Raw genomic sequence first — 17,274 nt, forward strand, 5'->3', positions numbered from 1 at the left:
TCTATTCAGTGTCCAGCGACATTCTCTGTCATGGTGTCGCATGTCGCTTGCCAGCTCCCATTCACAGCCAAGGCACTACCTGATTTTAGCGAATCAGAATTTAAATATTGTCATGGAGTGCATACAAACACATTTTCTCACAGAAACCAGCGGGTATGCAGTCCGAGCCAATGGTAGCTGAAAATTAAAGAATAACCAAATTTTATGAACCAACAAAACCAGAAAAACACTACGAACAACTCAACAAGTGGAAACGCTACAAATTCGGTTCTCTTACGTCGTGTGTGCAGTGGCAGAGTTTGAATCCTTCATTTCTTTCGATTTTGCTACCAGATTTTAACGTATCTGAAAGTGAATTGGATAGTAGAGTCTTTTCGTATCACAGATTTGTATCACCATAGTCATCTAATAGTCTTTCGTTGGCTGGATTTTGACCGATATCAACAACAAGTTTGATACAGCATTATTAAAGCATTATTGTCATCAGTATTTGCTTTTGTCAATTTTCAAAACTCATACCTGAAAGGTTCTGAATCTCGAACATAATCTTATTGATTAAAATTCATATTTGAAATCATAACTTCAACTGATAGCTGGAAATTTCATTACTATAAATCACAATATAAAATTTCATAAGATGCATTCCGTCAGAAACAACCTCTTGAGATCGTCCAGACGTTACCTTTCGGCCTCGATGAGAAGAGCTGCTGAGGTAGAAGTCACCGTTGACGGCAGAAAAGTGCTGATTGAAGCTGGCTCGTCGATTATCCAGGCTGCTGAGTTGGCTGGTGTAACTATTCCTCGTTACTGTTACCACGAGAAATTGGCCGTTGCTGGTAACTGTCGTATGTGTCTTGTAGATGTTGAGAGAATGCCAAAGTTAATTGCCTCGTGTGCCATGCCTGTTCAGAACGGCATGGTGGTCCATACAGACTCTGAAAGAATCAAGAAGGCCAGAGAAGGTGTCACCGAGATGTTGTTGGAAAATCATCCTTTGGATTGTCCTGTGTGTGACCAGGGTGGAGAATGTGATTTACAAGAACAATCACAGAGATATGGATCAGACAGAGGCAGATTCAAGGAGTTGGTAGGTAAGAGGGCCGTAGAAAACAAAGCCATTGGTCCCTTAGTCAAAACTTCGATGAATAGATGTATCCATTGTACCAGATGTGTCCGTTTCATGAACGATGTCGCTGGTGCTCCAGAGTTTGGAACAGCTGGTAGAGGAAACGACATGCAAATCGGAACCTACATAGAGAGAAACATCAACTCCGAGATGTCGGGTAACATTATCGACTTGTGTCCTGTTGGTGCCTTAACTTCCAAGCCATACGCTTTCAGAGCCAGACCTTGGGAGTTGAAGAGAACTGAAACCATCGATGTTTTCGACGCTGTAGGTTCAAACATCAGAGTAGATGCCAGAGGTATTGAGGTAATGAGAGTTTTGCCCAGATTGAACGACGAAGTCAACGAAGAGTGGATCTCTGACAAGTCCAGATTTGCATGCGACGGTTTGAAGACCCAACGTTTGACTTCTCCTTTGATCAGAAATGGCGACAAGTTTGAAGTCGGCACCTGGGACGAAGCCTTATCTACTATCGCTGCCGCATACGCCAAGATTGCACCAAAGGGCGATGAGTTGAAAGCTATTGCTGGTGCTTTGACTGATGCCGAGTCCATGGTGGCACTCAAGGACTTGGTCAACAAGTTGGGATCAGAAAACACGACAACTGATGTCAAACAGGCTGTAGATGCTCATGGCGTGGATATCAGATCCAACTACATCTTTAACTCGACCATTGATGGCATTGAAGATGCAGACCAGATTTTGTTGGTTGGTACCAATCCAAGACACGAAGCTGCTGTGCTCAACACCAGACTTAGAAAAGTGTGGTTAAGACAAGAATTGGACATTGCCTCTGTAGGCCAGGAGTTCGATTCGACCTTCAAGTTGCAACACTTGGGTGTAGACGCCAACGCTTTAAAGCAGGCCCTTGCTGGAGATGTAGGAAAGAAGTTGTCTTCTGCTAAGAAGCCTTTAATCATCGTAGGTTCTGGTGTCGCAGACTCTGAAGACGCTTCTGCTATCTACAAGTTGGTAGGTGAATTCGCATCCAAGAACACCAACTTCAACTCTGCTGAGTGGAATGGTGTTAACTTGTTGCATCGTGAGGCTTCTAGAGTTGCTGCCTTAGACATTGGCTTCCAGACATTATCACCTGAAACGGCTAAGACAAAGCCTAAGTTCGTCTACTTATTGGGAGCAGACGAAATCTCCAACAAGGATATCCCCAAGGACGCTTTTGTTGTCTACCAGGGCCATCACGGTGACTTGGGAGCCTCTTTTGCTGATGTAATCTTACCTGGCTCTGCTTACACTGAGAAATCTGCCACCTACGTGAATACTGAAGGTAGAACCCAGGTTACACGTGCTGCTACCAACCCTCCTGGTGTTGCCCGTGAAGACTGGAAGATTGTCAGAGCCTTGTCCGAATACTTGGATGCCACTTTGCCCTACGACGACATTGTCTCTGTAAGAATCAGATTGGGTGAAATTGCACCTCATTTGGTGAGACATGATGTCATTGAGCCAGCTTCCAGTGACATTGCTAAGATCGGTTTCGCTGCCTTAGTCTCAAAGAACAAGAGTGCCACCATCTCTGGAACACCTTTGAAGAACCCAATCGACAACTTCTACTTCACTGATGTCATCTCCAGATCTTCGCCTACTATGGCCAGATGTATTTCTTCTTTTGGTGCCAAGGTTGACAAGATTACCGACGACAAACCCGACATCAACTTCTAAACGCCATCCACTTCCAACCATCAACCCTAAACACACATTCCTGTTTTTATTGTTCTTGCATATTCATATTCATCGTGTTCAGCGGAACATGCTCATGACGTCTTTGACGACACCAAAACCACCTTCTAACGTTGAACGCTGAAAAGTTGTTAAACTATTTATTCATTGAAGATGTTCTTTTTCCCTATTTGTTTCATAGGCATACATATACATAATATTAGAGAGAGCGTAGACACTATTAATAGTAAGCGTAGGGAGGGGACGAGAAAGTATAAGTTTAAGAATATGCTACTTGACTTGCTTTCATTTTCAGCAATTCCAATTTATCACGTACTTTCATCTGGAAGGAGTTAGAGCAGAAAGGAATAATAAGAGATAGTTAAAGATTTTGAAATGCAATAGAAATAGGTATATGGTACTGGGACTCGTCTTCAGTCCTTTCTTCTGAATTGTATTAGAGATATTTATCTGTCCTCAGTGGTCTGTAGTCTGTTTCTATTATCCCCAGACTTCGGCAAGTTCCGCACTGAACTGAAATTTAGCGATGCTCCACGGAACCTTAATAAATTTATTCCACACATACAGATCTATCTAAAATATCAAGGAAATAGAGTAAATCTCAGCAATTCCAGGTTTAATAGCAACGGCATCTGTATCTAAGTGCTAAGCTTCACTCTTTGAATAGTCTCTGGTTTCTGTTAATATTGAAATTGCCGAGTCTTGATAATCGGTCTAATATTATTCATATTCCATTCTAAACAAGCTATAATCAATTTACTCAATTCTGAGTCCAGAGACCATATTTTACCATAAAATTCTTGATTGGCTGGTACAATTACCGAATACATGGTATCCAGTAGTATCGATTAGAATTTCTTCTGATACTATCTTCAGTTGACTTTCACATCTTGTATCGCAAACCATTTATCACCAAGTGATTGATAGATATCACATATTAATAGATCCACGGAAACATAGACTACAATTTTTTACAAATCGTTCGTCATTTTCAATCTGCCATTGTATGCCATTCATTTGCACATTCTTTACTTCAATTTTCATATCAAATTGTATTCTAAACTTCTTCTAGCCTACTTATCATTATATTATCTCATGCCATGACGTCGCGGTTTTCACGATCAAAAAGCTCCTTCTCATCCCCTTCTTCGATTGGAAACACCATCATCAACAGCTTCATCAGTACCGATGGATCCACTGGAAATTCCAATATGAATGGTACTGGTTCTTCAGCAAACGATTCTAATACAGTATCATCAACATCTACCACTTCGTCTGGCACTTCGTCTACTGGAGAGTCAAGACTTTCTCTTGCTGAGCTCCAGGCTGAGTTTGCTTCCAAATGGAGACTGTTACGAGCCTGTGCTCGCTGTAGACGACTCAAAATGAAATGTTCATACGAGAATCCTTCATTCAAGTCATGCATAAGATGCCATGCTGCTAGTGTGGACTGTTCGTTTGAAGAGGACCCAACAGCAAAATATGCTAAGAAGAGAAGGAAGAAAAGCGAAACATTCAGAAAATCAACACCTTCTCAGGCACCTCTTTCTGTTCGGGATAAAGAAGTTCTTGGAACTTCTATTCCTGTTAACTACGACGGCCTTCAACAACAACATAACAGTGCTACTTCGTTTGATTTGGATGTCATGGTACGCCAGTCAGAACAAGCTCTCAACACTCTTCTGGGCCAGGATATTGCCAGTGCTCAGGAGAAAGAACAATTGCAGGCATTACTAAACAATTATAGACAAATATCAGAGAGTCTTAGCGAGAAATTGCACCATAGTGACAAGAGCAACGCCCCGTTGATCCAGGGAAATTATCCACACATTTCGTTCCATTTGAATCTCATAAAACAGATGATTGTTACGTATAAGTTTTTCACGGTAGAGGAAGCTCGGAATCGTTTCCGCTTCTTTATAGAACACATGCTTCCTTACTATCCCACCATAGCGCTCTCAAAGGACTTGAAGCTGTTTGATAATCTTTATGAAAACTTCCCCTTATTGCTAATTGCCTGTATCTCAGTAACAGCTGTTAATGATAACAACCTTTCAATAGATCACACAAAAGTTTCCAACTCACAGTTGTACAATCTTCTCAACCATTATCTTTACAGCTTCATTTCTTACCAGGTGTATGTGAAGTGTGAAGATTTCAGCATTGACCTTATATATGTTTGTTTGATCTTGTCGTGTTGGTGTCTACCCCCGAACAAGATGGGCCAGTTCAGAAATCAGTTGAATTCACTAACGGCATTCAATATGGGTCTATGTATAGATTTAGGCGAAATATCCAAGTTCAAGGATACAATGTCTCTAGAAGACGCTTCTGTCCAACGTAATGATTTGCGGGCATTGCTAGCTATATACTGCTGTTGTGGTTCCTTAGAGCTCTCATTGCGTAGATTCAAGCTAGTTTCATGGACAAAGAATCACGAAGCCGCCACAGAGCTTTTAATGAAACCACAGGGTCCTGATTTACCCACGCGGGAAGATAGGTATCTTGTGTATTACTCCAAGTTTGTATCGATGGCTAAGGAGATCATAGATTTCATTTCTCCCATCGCTCAGAACTACTCTAATCTTCCCTCGAAGACAAAACCAGAAGAATGCTCTATTCCTGGAGTTACTTCTCATGGAATATATCTTTCTCCCAAACAGGTGAAATATGTGTTAAACTCATACGAAAAGAAACTTCATCAACTATTGGGAGAAAGTGGGTTTATGAGGGATTGTTCTGATGGTGAGCAGGAGCCAAAAGAAAAGCTCGTCTTAAGCATCATGTACCATCATTTGCTCACCATTTTATACGACAATCTCATCAGTAATCTTCTTCATGTCCACGACGATCATAGAAACAATACATCGCTATTCCAGGGAAACGAGGTCGAAGATTGTTTGCACAACATCATCAAACTTCTCAACATCTGTGGGAATTTGATGAAATGCTTCATGAAGTTGAACTCTGAGCACACCGTAAACTACCCCACTGTTCTCTACTATAGGCCCATGCATTCTTTGACTCTTCTTGTGAGGCTAAAGTTAGTGTTGAAGTCGAGCAGGTTTGCTAATGTAGAAGGAATCGCAGACGTAATCAAGGATATCGATATCGAAAAGTATTTTGCCGACATAAGCAAGATCATTGTCGAAAATCAGAAGGTGTACAACTCTGTAGTGTGCTCTAAAATGATGATTATCTTGAACAAAATCGAGAAGTGGATGAAGGTGTCTTCTGCCTACAACTTTAACCAGAAACCTACCAATGGGACATCAGACCTCAGCTTGGATTTGGTCAAGTTGATTAGCATGAGCAAAGATCAGGAGATTGAAAGTCTAGATCCTCCTAAGGACTTCTTAGAGAAAAAGAAAGAGACGAGCACAGCGCCAGAAGATAGTCCAATAGTATATAACCAAAATAGCAGACTTCAATCTCCAGATCCGGCTGGTGCCGATATTGTCAAAACTTTCAGTCCTTCTATTGAGAAAATTTTTGAGCAAATCGATGCAGACATCATGAATTATTTGAATCCTCTTGAATCGTACTTCAATGATTTTGGTGGATCGATGGAAATGTTTGACACTTAGCTGGACACCATTCCAATTCTATTATTTATATAATTCCATTTATACAACCTATTTATTGATAAATTGCTATATCCATAGAAATGCATCGTCTAGAACTTGAACTTCTTCTTAGGTTCAAGAGTTTCAACCTTCGTATCCTGTTTAACAGGTGTCTCATCAACTTGTGAATCTTTGGAGAGGTCGTAGGAAAAGCCACTCTGTAATAGACCAGCTCCTTCCAGAGGTTGTTTCTCTTTGATTACAGTGTAAAGCGACTTGTGTTCATTGCTTTCATCAACAGGCTTGTGTGGTCTTGACTTTATTCCACCATATTCTGAAATCTGCACCTTCACAGGTTCATCATCAGCTTGTTCCTCTTCCTGTTCATATGCAATCATTTCGTCATCGTCAGCATCCAGCTCTTCATCTTCCTCTTCACCATCCACTTCTTCTTCTTCAGATTCTTCGTAGTCCTCTAGCTTCCCCCAATGTTCTGTTTCGTGCAATTTACTAGTGTTCACAGATTTACTATCTCTGTAGCCGTCATTATCGTATGAAGTATCTAATCCAGGTATTGCTAGACTGGAATAGGCAGGAGGCTTACCTATATCCTTCATAATGGAAATCCAAGGAGGTGCACCTTCAGGAATACCTAAAGCTTTACGTAGCTCAGATGACACCTTGCCAGGTCTTATGCTAGAGAGATCATTGCTATATTCATCAGCTGCTTCTCTACCTTCAAAGTATACATCTCCAAAACCAAGCAATCGTGGCTTTTCCTGATATTTAAAAAAAGCATCATGAAGGCGCTGGTAATCGATATCCAATCGACCCATCTTGGGCTGTACTCTGTCTCTTTGCTGTTGCCTCAACGTTTGATCATCACTATGTCTCATATCTTGAATACCTGTATCGGTGATAAATTTTGGCAACTGAAACGGTAATCGTTCTATTCCTTTCTTCGATGAAAGATACTCTCTCTTTGCTGACCAGTGGCTCGGTACCTGAACCGCATTGGGGCTCGTCTTTAATGCTACGAGGAAGAACGGGTCCAGAGCATCTACATCATACCATTCAACGAGTTGTGGCCGTATAGTTGATGCCTTGAGCGAGGCCAATGGCACTTTGTTACGTTTACGAAGTTGTCGTTTAGAAAGCTCTTCCTCTTCTTCAGAATCCAGGGACTCCAATTCTGACTCTTCATCAGACCCACTATTATAGAGAACATCACCTTTGGATTCTGGAACAGATTCTACTTCTTCTTCAGCAACAGTAGCTCCTTGAAACTTACTGAACACTCCCTGGAACTGCTGATAAAGAGACTCATCTATTGAAGTATTAACCGGAACAGATTGAAAAGAATCTTTGGCAATCGCTATAAAATCTTCAAGATTCTCAACAGACTTTTCGACTGAATCTTTCTGCTCTTCAGCGGTATCTATGTCGTGAGCTTTGTCATTTCTATGTTCTTTATTGTCATTATTTGTCGTTTCTGAATCTTTTACTTTGTCTGGCTTTTGTATTTCAGTGCTCTCCAATGTATCTTCTTTCTTGTCAGCTTCTAGCTTTCGGAGCTTCACCCGTTCTCTACGAAGCTGGTTCTTGCTTCTCTTGGGTGGCATATACGTCTTCCTTTTTTTTTACAAATAGTAGCTTGTACAATTCTAAAATTTCTATAGATTCTACAATAAAGACCTTTTTCTGGAGATGCCATCCTGATTATGTCACAAACGCGACCCTCATATATAAGGCTCATATAAGTTCATACGATAACAGAAGAAGAATCGGATCCATTGGCAACACCTGGAAGTTATAGATCCTACTCCTACTGCTATTGTTATTCCAAAGTTGCCCTAATTTCTATCAAATTTCAACTTTTCTTCTTTTTGTTCCCTACAGTTCGTTTTCTAGCTTCGATACTCTTTCTAAAAGCTTGTCGATTCTTTCGTTGATTTCCTTCTCCTGATTATCTACAACCTCCAAGACAGACTTTAGACGGTCCTGAATTTCGTTCGCTATTTCGAATGTAGAAACCGCTTTTGTAGGTGTGGTGGTGGCTTCTTCTGTGTTCTCTGCATCGTGAAATGTTTCATTTTCTTCACTATTCAAATGTGGAGTCAGAAGTCCAGCAGTGGTATCTGACATTGTGAAACTAGAAATAAATGGAATGGGATAACGAAAAGAAGGTAGATATGAATAAGAATGTAGATTCAGGAATGGATACAAGAATGGATATGAATAAAGAAAAGATAATCGGAGACTATTTGGTCAAGATAGATCTGATTGCTTGAACACTTTCTCACTACTCGCGCTATTTGCACTCTCACCGCCCGTCGCTATATTTCTCAGTATTCTCAGTATTTTCACTCACACTTCCCACTATCTCGATTTGTCCTCTCCCTCTGTTGGACCCATTTTCTCGCTAACAGTACACTTTCTCACTAGATTTTTCACTATTTCGCTCTATACCGACCCCGCAGAACAGCGAGATTTTTGAACAAGTTGCAACTTTACAAACACTACAATTCAATTACTTTCAAGAGCAACTTAGCCTCTTGCCATCTTTTTCTATCCTACCCATATATAACCACAATACCTCAATAAACTGGAGGTCGAATAAGTATAGCCATGCGATTGTCGTTGTTTCTTCTCCTATCCATCGCTGTGGCTATTCTGCCTGAGTTCAGGGTCTCCTACTACCATGCCAACATCCCCCAAGACATTGCAAAGTCATTTCTACAGTTGAATAGTGAGATAAAAGAAGATGGGCAATTCGAATTGCTCAACATAGACAGAACTCCAGCCAAGTCGGAGAAATATCTCTGCTTCCGACCTCTGAACATCACACTACAGAAACTGGATTCAGATCTAGCCCAAGAGCAAGTCTCTTCTCCCACATTGGACGATCTCAAACTCAAGGCTGTTCAAACGGTTGCAGACTCTTTCAAACGAGAAGTGTGCACTTTCCATTCCGGTTCCTACTGGATTTATGGCTACTGCTTTGGAGATAAGATTATCCAGTTCCATCCTGACATGGAGCATTTCCGTCTAACTGGAAAACACAAACCAACCGAGCCCGATTACGTCTACACTTTGGGACGTTTTAAAGGTGGACCTAGAAACGAGATCGTGAAGATTGAAAACGAGGCACAAAAGCATAATAATCAACTTGATCCTGGCGACTTTTCAATTCACGATGATTTATCCACTCCTTTTAGTAATTCTCTAGAACCTAAGAAGAAGTCGCCGTTGGTAATTCTGCATGTCATTAGTGACGGTGAGATTTGTGACTTGACGGGCCAACCGCGCTCAGTAGAGGTCGTCTACAAGTGCCATGCTTCTAATAGTGGCTTCGCTGCAATTATGGAAACATCTGAGGTCAAGACTTGTCAGTATCAGATGACAATAAACCTTCCTGAACTTTGCAACATTGAAGGCTTTAAGCCAATACGTAACGACGAGAATGTTTTGGAAATAGAATGTAAACGTGTAGATACTAATAGTGTTGCAGGTAAAGAATCTAATCCAGTGGGTTCAGACAAGACTGTACAGCTTCTGGATTTCTATGAGTATACTGACGATTTACCTTTCAATGATAAGTTGTTTCCAGTCACAGCAAATTACAAGATCAACGTTCGTGACTATAAGCTGATACCCTGTGGTTCTGGTTTCTTTCTAGGAGTACCTACAAAGTTTGTTGACAGCAAAAATATGTACTGGAACAACCGTTACATTATGATATACAGTGGGATGTTCAATTCTGAGCATGATTTGCTAGATAGAGTTTCTGCACTTTTCCGATCCAGCCTTAATACCAAGTTCCCGTCACCAGTATTTATAGATCAACATTCAGCTACTACTTTAAGATGGGACGATTCGTTCATTGTGTGGTTTGAACTTTATGACTTTTATGGTGATCTCATCACTTTAATCAGATTGGAAAGAGAAGGAACCAGAAAGGATGATACATTATTTATACTGTTGGTAAATCCAGACACCATGAAAGATCAAGATGGTGATCTAGTAGAAATAGTTTCTTTTGCTGCTCCAAATCATCAGTGGAATTTTGAGCTGTTCAGAAGATACACACAAGAAGAAAAGAAGAAGATAGCGGCTGGAGAGCCATTAGATGATCACATACTCCAACAGGAAAACAAGTTGATCATTGTGACAGTGACAGAAACTGCTAAAGTTCCAGGTTCTACAGAGGTTGATGAAATAGTTTTTGGCGAAGAAAAGCCAATAGGAGAGATCATAGATGTTAAAAAGGTTAATGACGTTGTTGTGGATGAAAACGAAGTGAGAGAGTCAGCTGAAGGGGGTTTAAAGCAGGATGAGACCAATTCTCTTGATGCTGAGATCGAGAGAGTTATTAAGGAATTGTTGGAACGCGATTCACTAGATAAGGTCGAAGAAGTAAAAGCAAAAGAGCCAAAACCTCAACAACCTTCGAATATTGATCCGGAACTTGAGAGGAAGATAAAGTTGCTTCTAGAGATAGCCAAGAAAGAGGTTGTAGATATACCACAGACGGTGGAGTCTATGGACGGTGAAAGAGGAGCTGTGGAAGTTGAATCCAAGAACAATTATAGAATACTTGAAGAGAAAGAGAAAGAAGAAGAAAAAGAGAAGAAGAAAGAATCGGCTGTAGATATTGAACCAATTGAACAATTAGTGGAAACTTCTAAACACCATCAAAAGGAAATGGACCCGAAGACTCATGCAACAGAAGAAAATAAAGAAAATAAAGAGAAGGGTACCAAACATAAAAAGGAAATTACTTTAGACATCGAAGAGACTATAGAGAAAGTGAATACCGAAGTCGAACATGACGAACTCTAGGAATGAATTCTAAAGGAATGTTACAGCTGTATACTATAGACGTATTATTAGTACCCAAATTTACGCACGACGGAACTACTAAAGAGAAACCGATTACTGTAGAGAGAGTAAGAAAAACCAAACGGAGAGAAAGTTCTGGACCGAACAAGAACATCTGAGACAAGAACTTCTGCTATCCGCATGCCCCTCAGAGCAACTTGCTCAGGAACACATCATGTTCAATACCTCTTCAAGCTTCCTTGCTAGTGTTCTGTCTTAGAAATGGTCCCAATTTTTCCTTCACTAATTATGCAGCGGATTCTGGAATTTCTCGCTAGTTTTTACTCTGTAGCGAGAATTCCACTTTTTTCTCCCACCAGTGGCCATGTGCTCACAACGCTTTTATTAATCAGAAGCGTAATTTTCAGTACACCACCTCCGCAAAAATCATACAATAATGAGCTGTTTAGCTATGCACAATGGAGCCAGGATAACCTTCCCCGGAATTCTCAACCGAAAGGACGCTAAAGCTGTAAAATTCTAAGAAATGCATCAAAAGTCCTAGACATTGACAGTCGTAGGCACATGTAGCAATCTGTTCTTGCAAAATCGAGAATGGTGCCAATTTTTCGCAATCTCAGCACTCTTAAGCCTGTAGTTCCCTGATTTTGATTTTGATACTGCGATCTGATTTTTTCGGGATATCAAATTGAAATTTTCTGTAACGGAAATTTTTCAACTTGACCAAAACTTCATCTTTGCCGAAACAACAACGTTTTATTCCTGACAAATTGGACTCTTGTCTGTTTCCTCTGTTTTATAGGTAGCACAAACACATAGCCATGTTGTCGAACATAGGAACGGTCGCCCACAGTGTTTTGCGGAACATGGGCTCATCCTCTAGCATCTCCAGACGAAACTTGTCTTTTTTCTGGAAGATGTTGGCTCTCGATAAACCCGAGTCCAAGGAGTCCGAACGTCCGCTCTACAACTGGGACGAATCACCTTACGAAGATATTAGAACACGTGCAGCGTTCATAAGAGCCAAAGCCCTCTGTCCGGTCACCAAGAAGCCAGTCAACTTCGTTTGTCCATATTCAGGAATTCCTACTCACCATTCGAGAGAAGCCTGGGAAAGCGATACTGAATACCACAAGAGAAAAACCTACGAGTTGTTGAAGAAGGTCAACTTGTACGAGCACGATGTCAGATCTGGTAGAAAATTCGACGAATTTGTATTTCCCCTCGAACAAAATAATGATTACATGGTCAACTTGTCTAGTTGGGATTCGTTCTTCTACACGAGAGATTTCGCTCCCATGAACACAGAATTCAACTTGGCTGCTGCCACTAAAGTATTGACATATCCCATGACAATTGCGGCTATTATTAACAAATATTCACCCTACGAACCACAGCCTAAGGGACCAGTAACTGTAGAAGGTCTTCGTTCCTTGGCAGCTTTGAAGTATACTTTATATCCTCCATACACTAAATCCACTGACGCTGTCACTTTCAAAGAAAGACCCATGAGAATTTTCATTCTCGGCGCTAAAATGGAATCCATGTTGCCTGGTTACGTATGGAAACAGTTTGGTTATCTTTTCCCAGAAACCAAGTTCGAAATCCATTTGGTAGGCCCGGAAGCTTATTTTGATAAGGAGACCAGATCGTTCGGCCCTACAAATGAGCCTCATGGCCGTGCCCTAGTCAAAAGATTTGACGAGCAAATCACTCTTCACTACCATACGAGATACTTCCACGAGCTCTACGACATGGGTGACTTGTTCCCATTCGACCCATACTTGGATATTTTCTTTTTGTTCCATCCCGGGTTCGGCACGGCTGACTCCATTTACTGGGACAAAGCCATGAAGGGATTGCTAGAGTCCAAATGTCCCATCTACGTCAGTGGGTACCACGACAAGGACATGAAGCGAGAAATACAGTGGTTGGAAAATCACCCCTTGCACGACGAAATGGATGTGTTGATGACTCAAACAGACAACAAGTTTGCCTGTACCAAGATCGACTTGGTGGACATCAACCCCACGGAAACATTTAACTCCAATAGTCAATTATATGCATTCAGAGGTAAGAGATACCACGCCATTAAGACCTAAGCCATATGATGTACATAACTATGATATAGGGGACTATGCTCCCATTCTTGTAAATACAATAAATAACAGGAACTAATAAGAAATCAAATGGTAATTTGCACTGATTATAATACCGTAATTCCTATGAACCGATTTATAATTTCACAACCTGCACCTATTCACTAAAATTTGCACCCATTTATGCTGAACACAGCAGTGCTCCACCATGAAGATTTAGGTTTGTCGATATATATCGAAGCTCAAATTTGGTTTTGAACAACGTCAAAGCTCACACTAACAGCTCTGATTTTTTGGGACTTGAACTAACTAGGATAGTAAAGAAAGAACGATTGTAAAGAATGGGAGGATCAACCTTCTTCCAATGCTAGCACTAACCGTTTCCAGTGACTTATAAGAAAACATTGTACCATTTGCTGTTATGTATATGTTAGTAAAAAACCGTAGCAATATACTGGTACAATAGAAAGAAACTTAGGCTGGTAAATAGAAGTTCATCTGTTGAAACCGCTACTTCAAAACTTGCAGATCTGCGATTTTCACTCTCTTGTCATGAAAGATTAAGAAGGTCGATCATCTTCTGTTTTTGTAGCGTGATTTTCACTGTTTCTCTTGCTCTGATCAGGGTAACTGACTACCAAGCTGTTGCTAAACATGCGATTCAGCCTCAAAACCGCAATCCCTCAAATGCTGTGGAACAAAGACTGCCATAAATGTACTTTCTTAAGTCTCTTAAAGTAAAAATATATCGAGAACAATGTGATCCTAAAACAAGAGTAACGAGAAGACTTCATGTTTCTCCATTACGAATGGATTTCAAATTCTTTTCGTTTCAAACATGGAGAAACAACGTCCTAAGAAGATGTTTCAAAAACCGCCACCAGATATTAGTCTAGTATGTTCAGAAGATTCTTTCCTTATCGCCTATATGGTACAAAGCCAACAGACTAAAATCATCACTCTACCGTCAAGTACAATATCGACTCAATTCCAACACTGTGATTCCTACCCAACAACTCCATTCAATATAACCATATGACTCTTCAAGTAAATACAAGTATAATATTGCAAAAATGAATACTAAACCAATATCTTCTGATCAAGACCTATCTATTGAGAATCAGCAGCGCTACCAATTACACAATTAAATTCGTGGGGAAATCTGACAGCACATACTGAAAGATGGATATCACTAGCTTTTGCAATTCCTTATCTCTATATTTCTGTAACATGGAAGGTTATCAAGAAGAGGAAGTCGAGACCGGAGTAGCGGTTGCTGATATGTTTGAGACGAGAACTACAGAAACGGAAAATTTAAGTGAAAGTGCTGAGAATAATGTCGAAGCTTTGCAGAGTGAAAAGTTATTACAAACCACAAAGCTCAGAGTAAACGAGACAGATCTTTACGAAATAACTGGAGAAACCTATGAAGTAATCAGACGAATTGGTGGTGAAAATGGAACTTTAGACGGAAATACAGAAGAGCCTCAGTTGATACGGCAATCGGCGGTTTCTTCAGTGGACTATGAGTTTTCCACCTTTGTAGACGGAAAGCTAGTGCGATTCCACCTTGATGCATACCAGAGTATTGTTGTTGATAATGGCAAACATGCTCCGTATTTATTGTTAAATCCTTCGGCTGTAGCGAAGATGAACTCCGTATTAAAATCTGACGACGGACAGCCATTGGCTCAAGAGACCGAAGTGATTCTCACCAACGATGCAAACTCTGACTATCTTCTTTCCGAAGATGTGGCCATCAACAATTTCAGACAGGGCCACAATATTGTTGTTGTCGGCGAGGATGAAGTAGAAAAGAATGGGAATCGTATTGAAGCTGACGAAGTAAGACCGAATGCTGTTGATGCCAATGTATTAGCTAACATCAATGCAGCTATTAATGCAGCTATCCTTGAAAATGCACACTTTAATAATGCTAATGCTAATGGTGATGCGAATATAGATGCCAATGTAGATGCTGAGGCAGCTGCAAGACCGGCCAGAGTCGTATTTATAGATCTTTTGAAACGGTTATGGAATACTGGTCGAAGGGTGGTTTCATTTCTAGCAAAAGTCATATTTGTGATGAGAATCCTTGGAATTGGTATTCCTGAAATTATTGTTAATCATTGGTTGAAGATTATGGTGTGGGTATTTTTGTTACTGAATGTGTATGTCTTGTTTTTTGGTGGTGATAGAGTTGCCACAAGAATCCAGAACCCTGCGCAAGGAAATGATGAAGAGGGAGCTCACAGGAACTGGCACGAACGGGTACGCTTGACCGCCACTGGAATAGCTCGCAATACGCGAACTGCAGCAAACAGAGTGGTAGAGTCCATCAGAGACGAACTTATTCACACTGCTCTTAGACGTGGACGTGATTATGATCTCATTCTTGGTGGGTACAATAACTTCTATTTCAACTTCGAGAATATATGGAAGGATTTGCTACTTGGATTTTTGTCGATATTTCCATCTGTGCAATTTCGGATCGAAACAGTTTTGTCGGAGACGAAACCCAACGAAGTTGAGGAATTGACCCATAAGGTGAAGAACATGGTTGAATTGGTGGATACATTGGCTATTTCGTATTCTGAACGGTTTGTACCTGTTATTGTTAATTCAATTACAAAAGAGGACATAGATAATGCTCTTGAGGCAGTCGCAAATATGCCTGCTGAACCTGAGGGTGAACCGTTGAACGAAGAGCAACAATTGGAAGAAGAGCAACAATTGGAAGGTGATCAAGGGCTAGAAGAACAAGAAAATGAAGCACGGATGTCACTGGTTGAAATCAATGAAAGACAATTCAATATGCTTATAGACTACTACAAAAGACTACAGGAGGTGTACGTGAAGCTTAACTGGTCATTTGTGAACAATCAGCCTCTCGAAGGAGGACGCAGACGGGGAGAACCTGCAGAGCCAACGAATGAGGTAGAAGTGGAAGTCGAAGTTGAAGAAGAAGAAAGCGAAAGTGAAGAGGAAATAGAAATTGAAGATGAAATAGAAGAGCTTCCACCTCACCAAGATCAATTTGCAACGGGTGCAAATGTCAATTTGGAATAATAAGTAATGAATAACGGTATTTACGAAGAGATTGAGGATTCTGCGATAGTGTCATATGGATTTGACATGAACTAGAACGGTCAATAAGAAATGCACACACAAGACATGAAGAATTCGTAGAACAATTTAACTTGGTTGCGAAAATTTCGGTGGAGGAATTCTTTCTCCAAAAGGAATATATGAATATAGTAATTTCGTAGGAAAAGGAAGGGGCACATTTCACCGTCTTACTTAGGTCATAGCCATATGTGTCTATCCAAACCCGCTGAGCGGAAAGGCACAAAAGGGCGGGTTATTGTTTCTATGGCCCACAGTGTGGTGAAAGGGAAGGCTTCGTACTACAAGTGTGACAATTGCAAAAGAATTCCGTATTGGCACATGAGAGCGTCACCAAGCATTCCGGTATCACGAACACGTATTGTGGTGCAAACACGGCTAGATGAATGAGGTTGCAATTTAAGCTCTATCACAATGAAGGCTACAAGGTTACAAAGTTGCAGACGACCCATACAGACTACAACTTGAAGATGGCGATTGCAATTTTGCAATTGCAATTGCAAAAATGTAAACATCCACACACAATAAACTAAAATCTTAAGCGTAAGTTCACGTCAACGAGAGGAAGCTATTCCTAATCTGGCGAGTTGCATATGCGGTTTCTTTCGATTCCATGGAAGAACTGGTAAAATAATCCACCGCTAAAATAGTCAAAGTCAAATTTCGCGATTTTAGGACAACAAACATTACCGAGAAAGAGACACAATGCTGCCGTGGCCGGGTGCAGTCGTTAGTCTATTTGGAATGTCAATACCCAGGCACCGATCCAGGCAGCCGAGGAGATTAGAGAGGTCATTCTGGCACAAGAGGGGTTAGA

At 40.7% G+C, this 17,274-nt stretch overlaps 6 protein-coding genes across 6 annotated transcripts; 5 read left to right on the forward strand and 1 right to left on the reverse strand. All coding sequences in view use genetic code 12, as the record gives it.

Moving 5' to 3' along the window:
* Positions 1-239: 239 nt before the first annotated feature.
* Positions 240-3,028, forward strand: NUO78 (NADH dehydrogenase (ubiquinone) 78K chain precursor, 5-prime end). The gene has a single exon (XM_001387588.1). The coding sequence runs from the start codon at positions 638-640 to the stop codon at positions 2,804-2,806; it is 2,169 nt and encodes a 722-aa protein (XP_001387625.2). The 5' UTR covers positions 240-637; the 3' UTR covers positions 2,807-3,028.
* Positions 3,029-4,152: 1,124 nt separating this feature from the next.
* On the forward strand, positions 4,153-6,411 carry PICST_52526 (predicted protein; the record flags this gene model as incomplete). Its single annotated transcript, XM_001387589.1, has 3 exons — positions 4,153-4,410; positions 4,516-5,451; positions 5,488-6,411. Coding segments are annotated over 3 exons (2,118 nt in total), but the record flags the coding sequence as incomplete, so codon positions are not given.
* Positions 6,412-6,500: 89 nt separating this feature from the next.
* Positions 6,501-8,012, reverse strand: PICST_28766 (predicted protein; the record flags this gene model as incomplete). Its single annotated transcript, XM_001387980.1, has 1 exon — positions 6,501-8,012. One exon carries the CDS (start codon positions 8,010-8,012, stop codon positions 6,501-6,503), a length of 1,512 nt encoding a protein of 503 aa, XP_001388017.2.
* Positions 8,013-9,018: 1,006 nt separating this feature from the next.
* Positions 9,019-11,232, forward strand: PICST_51634 (predicted protein; the record flags this gene model as incomplete). Its single annotated transcript, XM_001387590.1, has 2 exons — positions 9,019-10,711; positions 11,195-11,232. 2 exons carry the CDS (start codon positions 9,019-9,021, stop codon positions 11,230-11,232), a joined length of 1,731 nt encoding a protein of 576 aa, XP_001387627.2.
* Positions 11,233-12,098: 866 nt separating this feature from the next.
* PICST_52783 (predicted protein) lies at positions 12,099-13,334 on the forward strand (the record flags this gene model as incomplete). The annotated part of the gene is made up of 1 exon (XM_001387591.1): positions 12,099-13,334. One exon carries the CDS (start codon positions 12,099-12,101, stop codon positions 13,332-13,334), a length of 1,236 nt encoding a protein of 411 aa, XP_001387628.1.
* A 1,227-nt stretch (positions 13,335-14,561) lies between these two features.
* On the forward strand, positions 14,562-16,400 carry PICST_28769 (predicted protein; the record flags this gene model as incomplete). Its single annotated transcript, XM_001387592.1, has 1 exon — positions 14,562-16,400. One exon carries the CDS (start codon positions 14,562-14,564, stop codon positions 16,398-16,400), a length of 1,839 nt encoding a protein of 612 aa, XP_001387629.2.
* Between the last annotated feature and the right edge of the window lie 874 nt (positions 16,401-17,274).

Source organism: Scheffersomyces stipitis, chromosome 1 (assembly GCF_000209165.1).
Source record: "Scheffersomyces stipitis CBS 6054 chromosome 1, whole genome shotgun sequence".
In the NCBI taxonomy this organism is placed as follows: domain Eukaryota; kingdom Fungi; phylum Ascomycota; class Pichiomycetes; order Serinales; family Debaryomycetaceae; genus Scheffersomyces; species Scheffersomyces stipitis.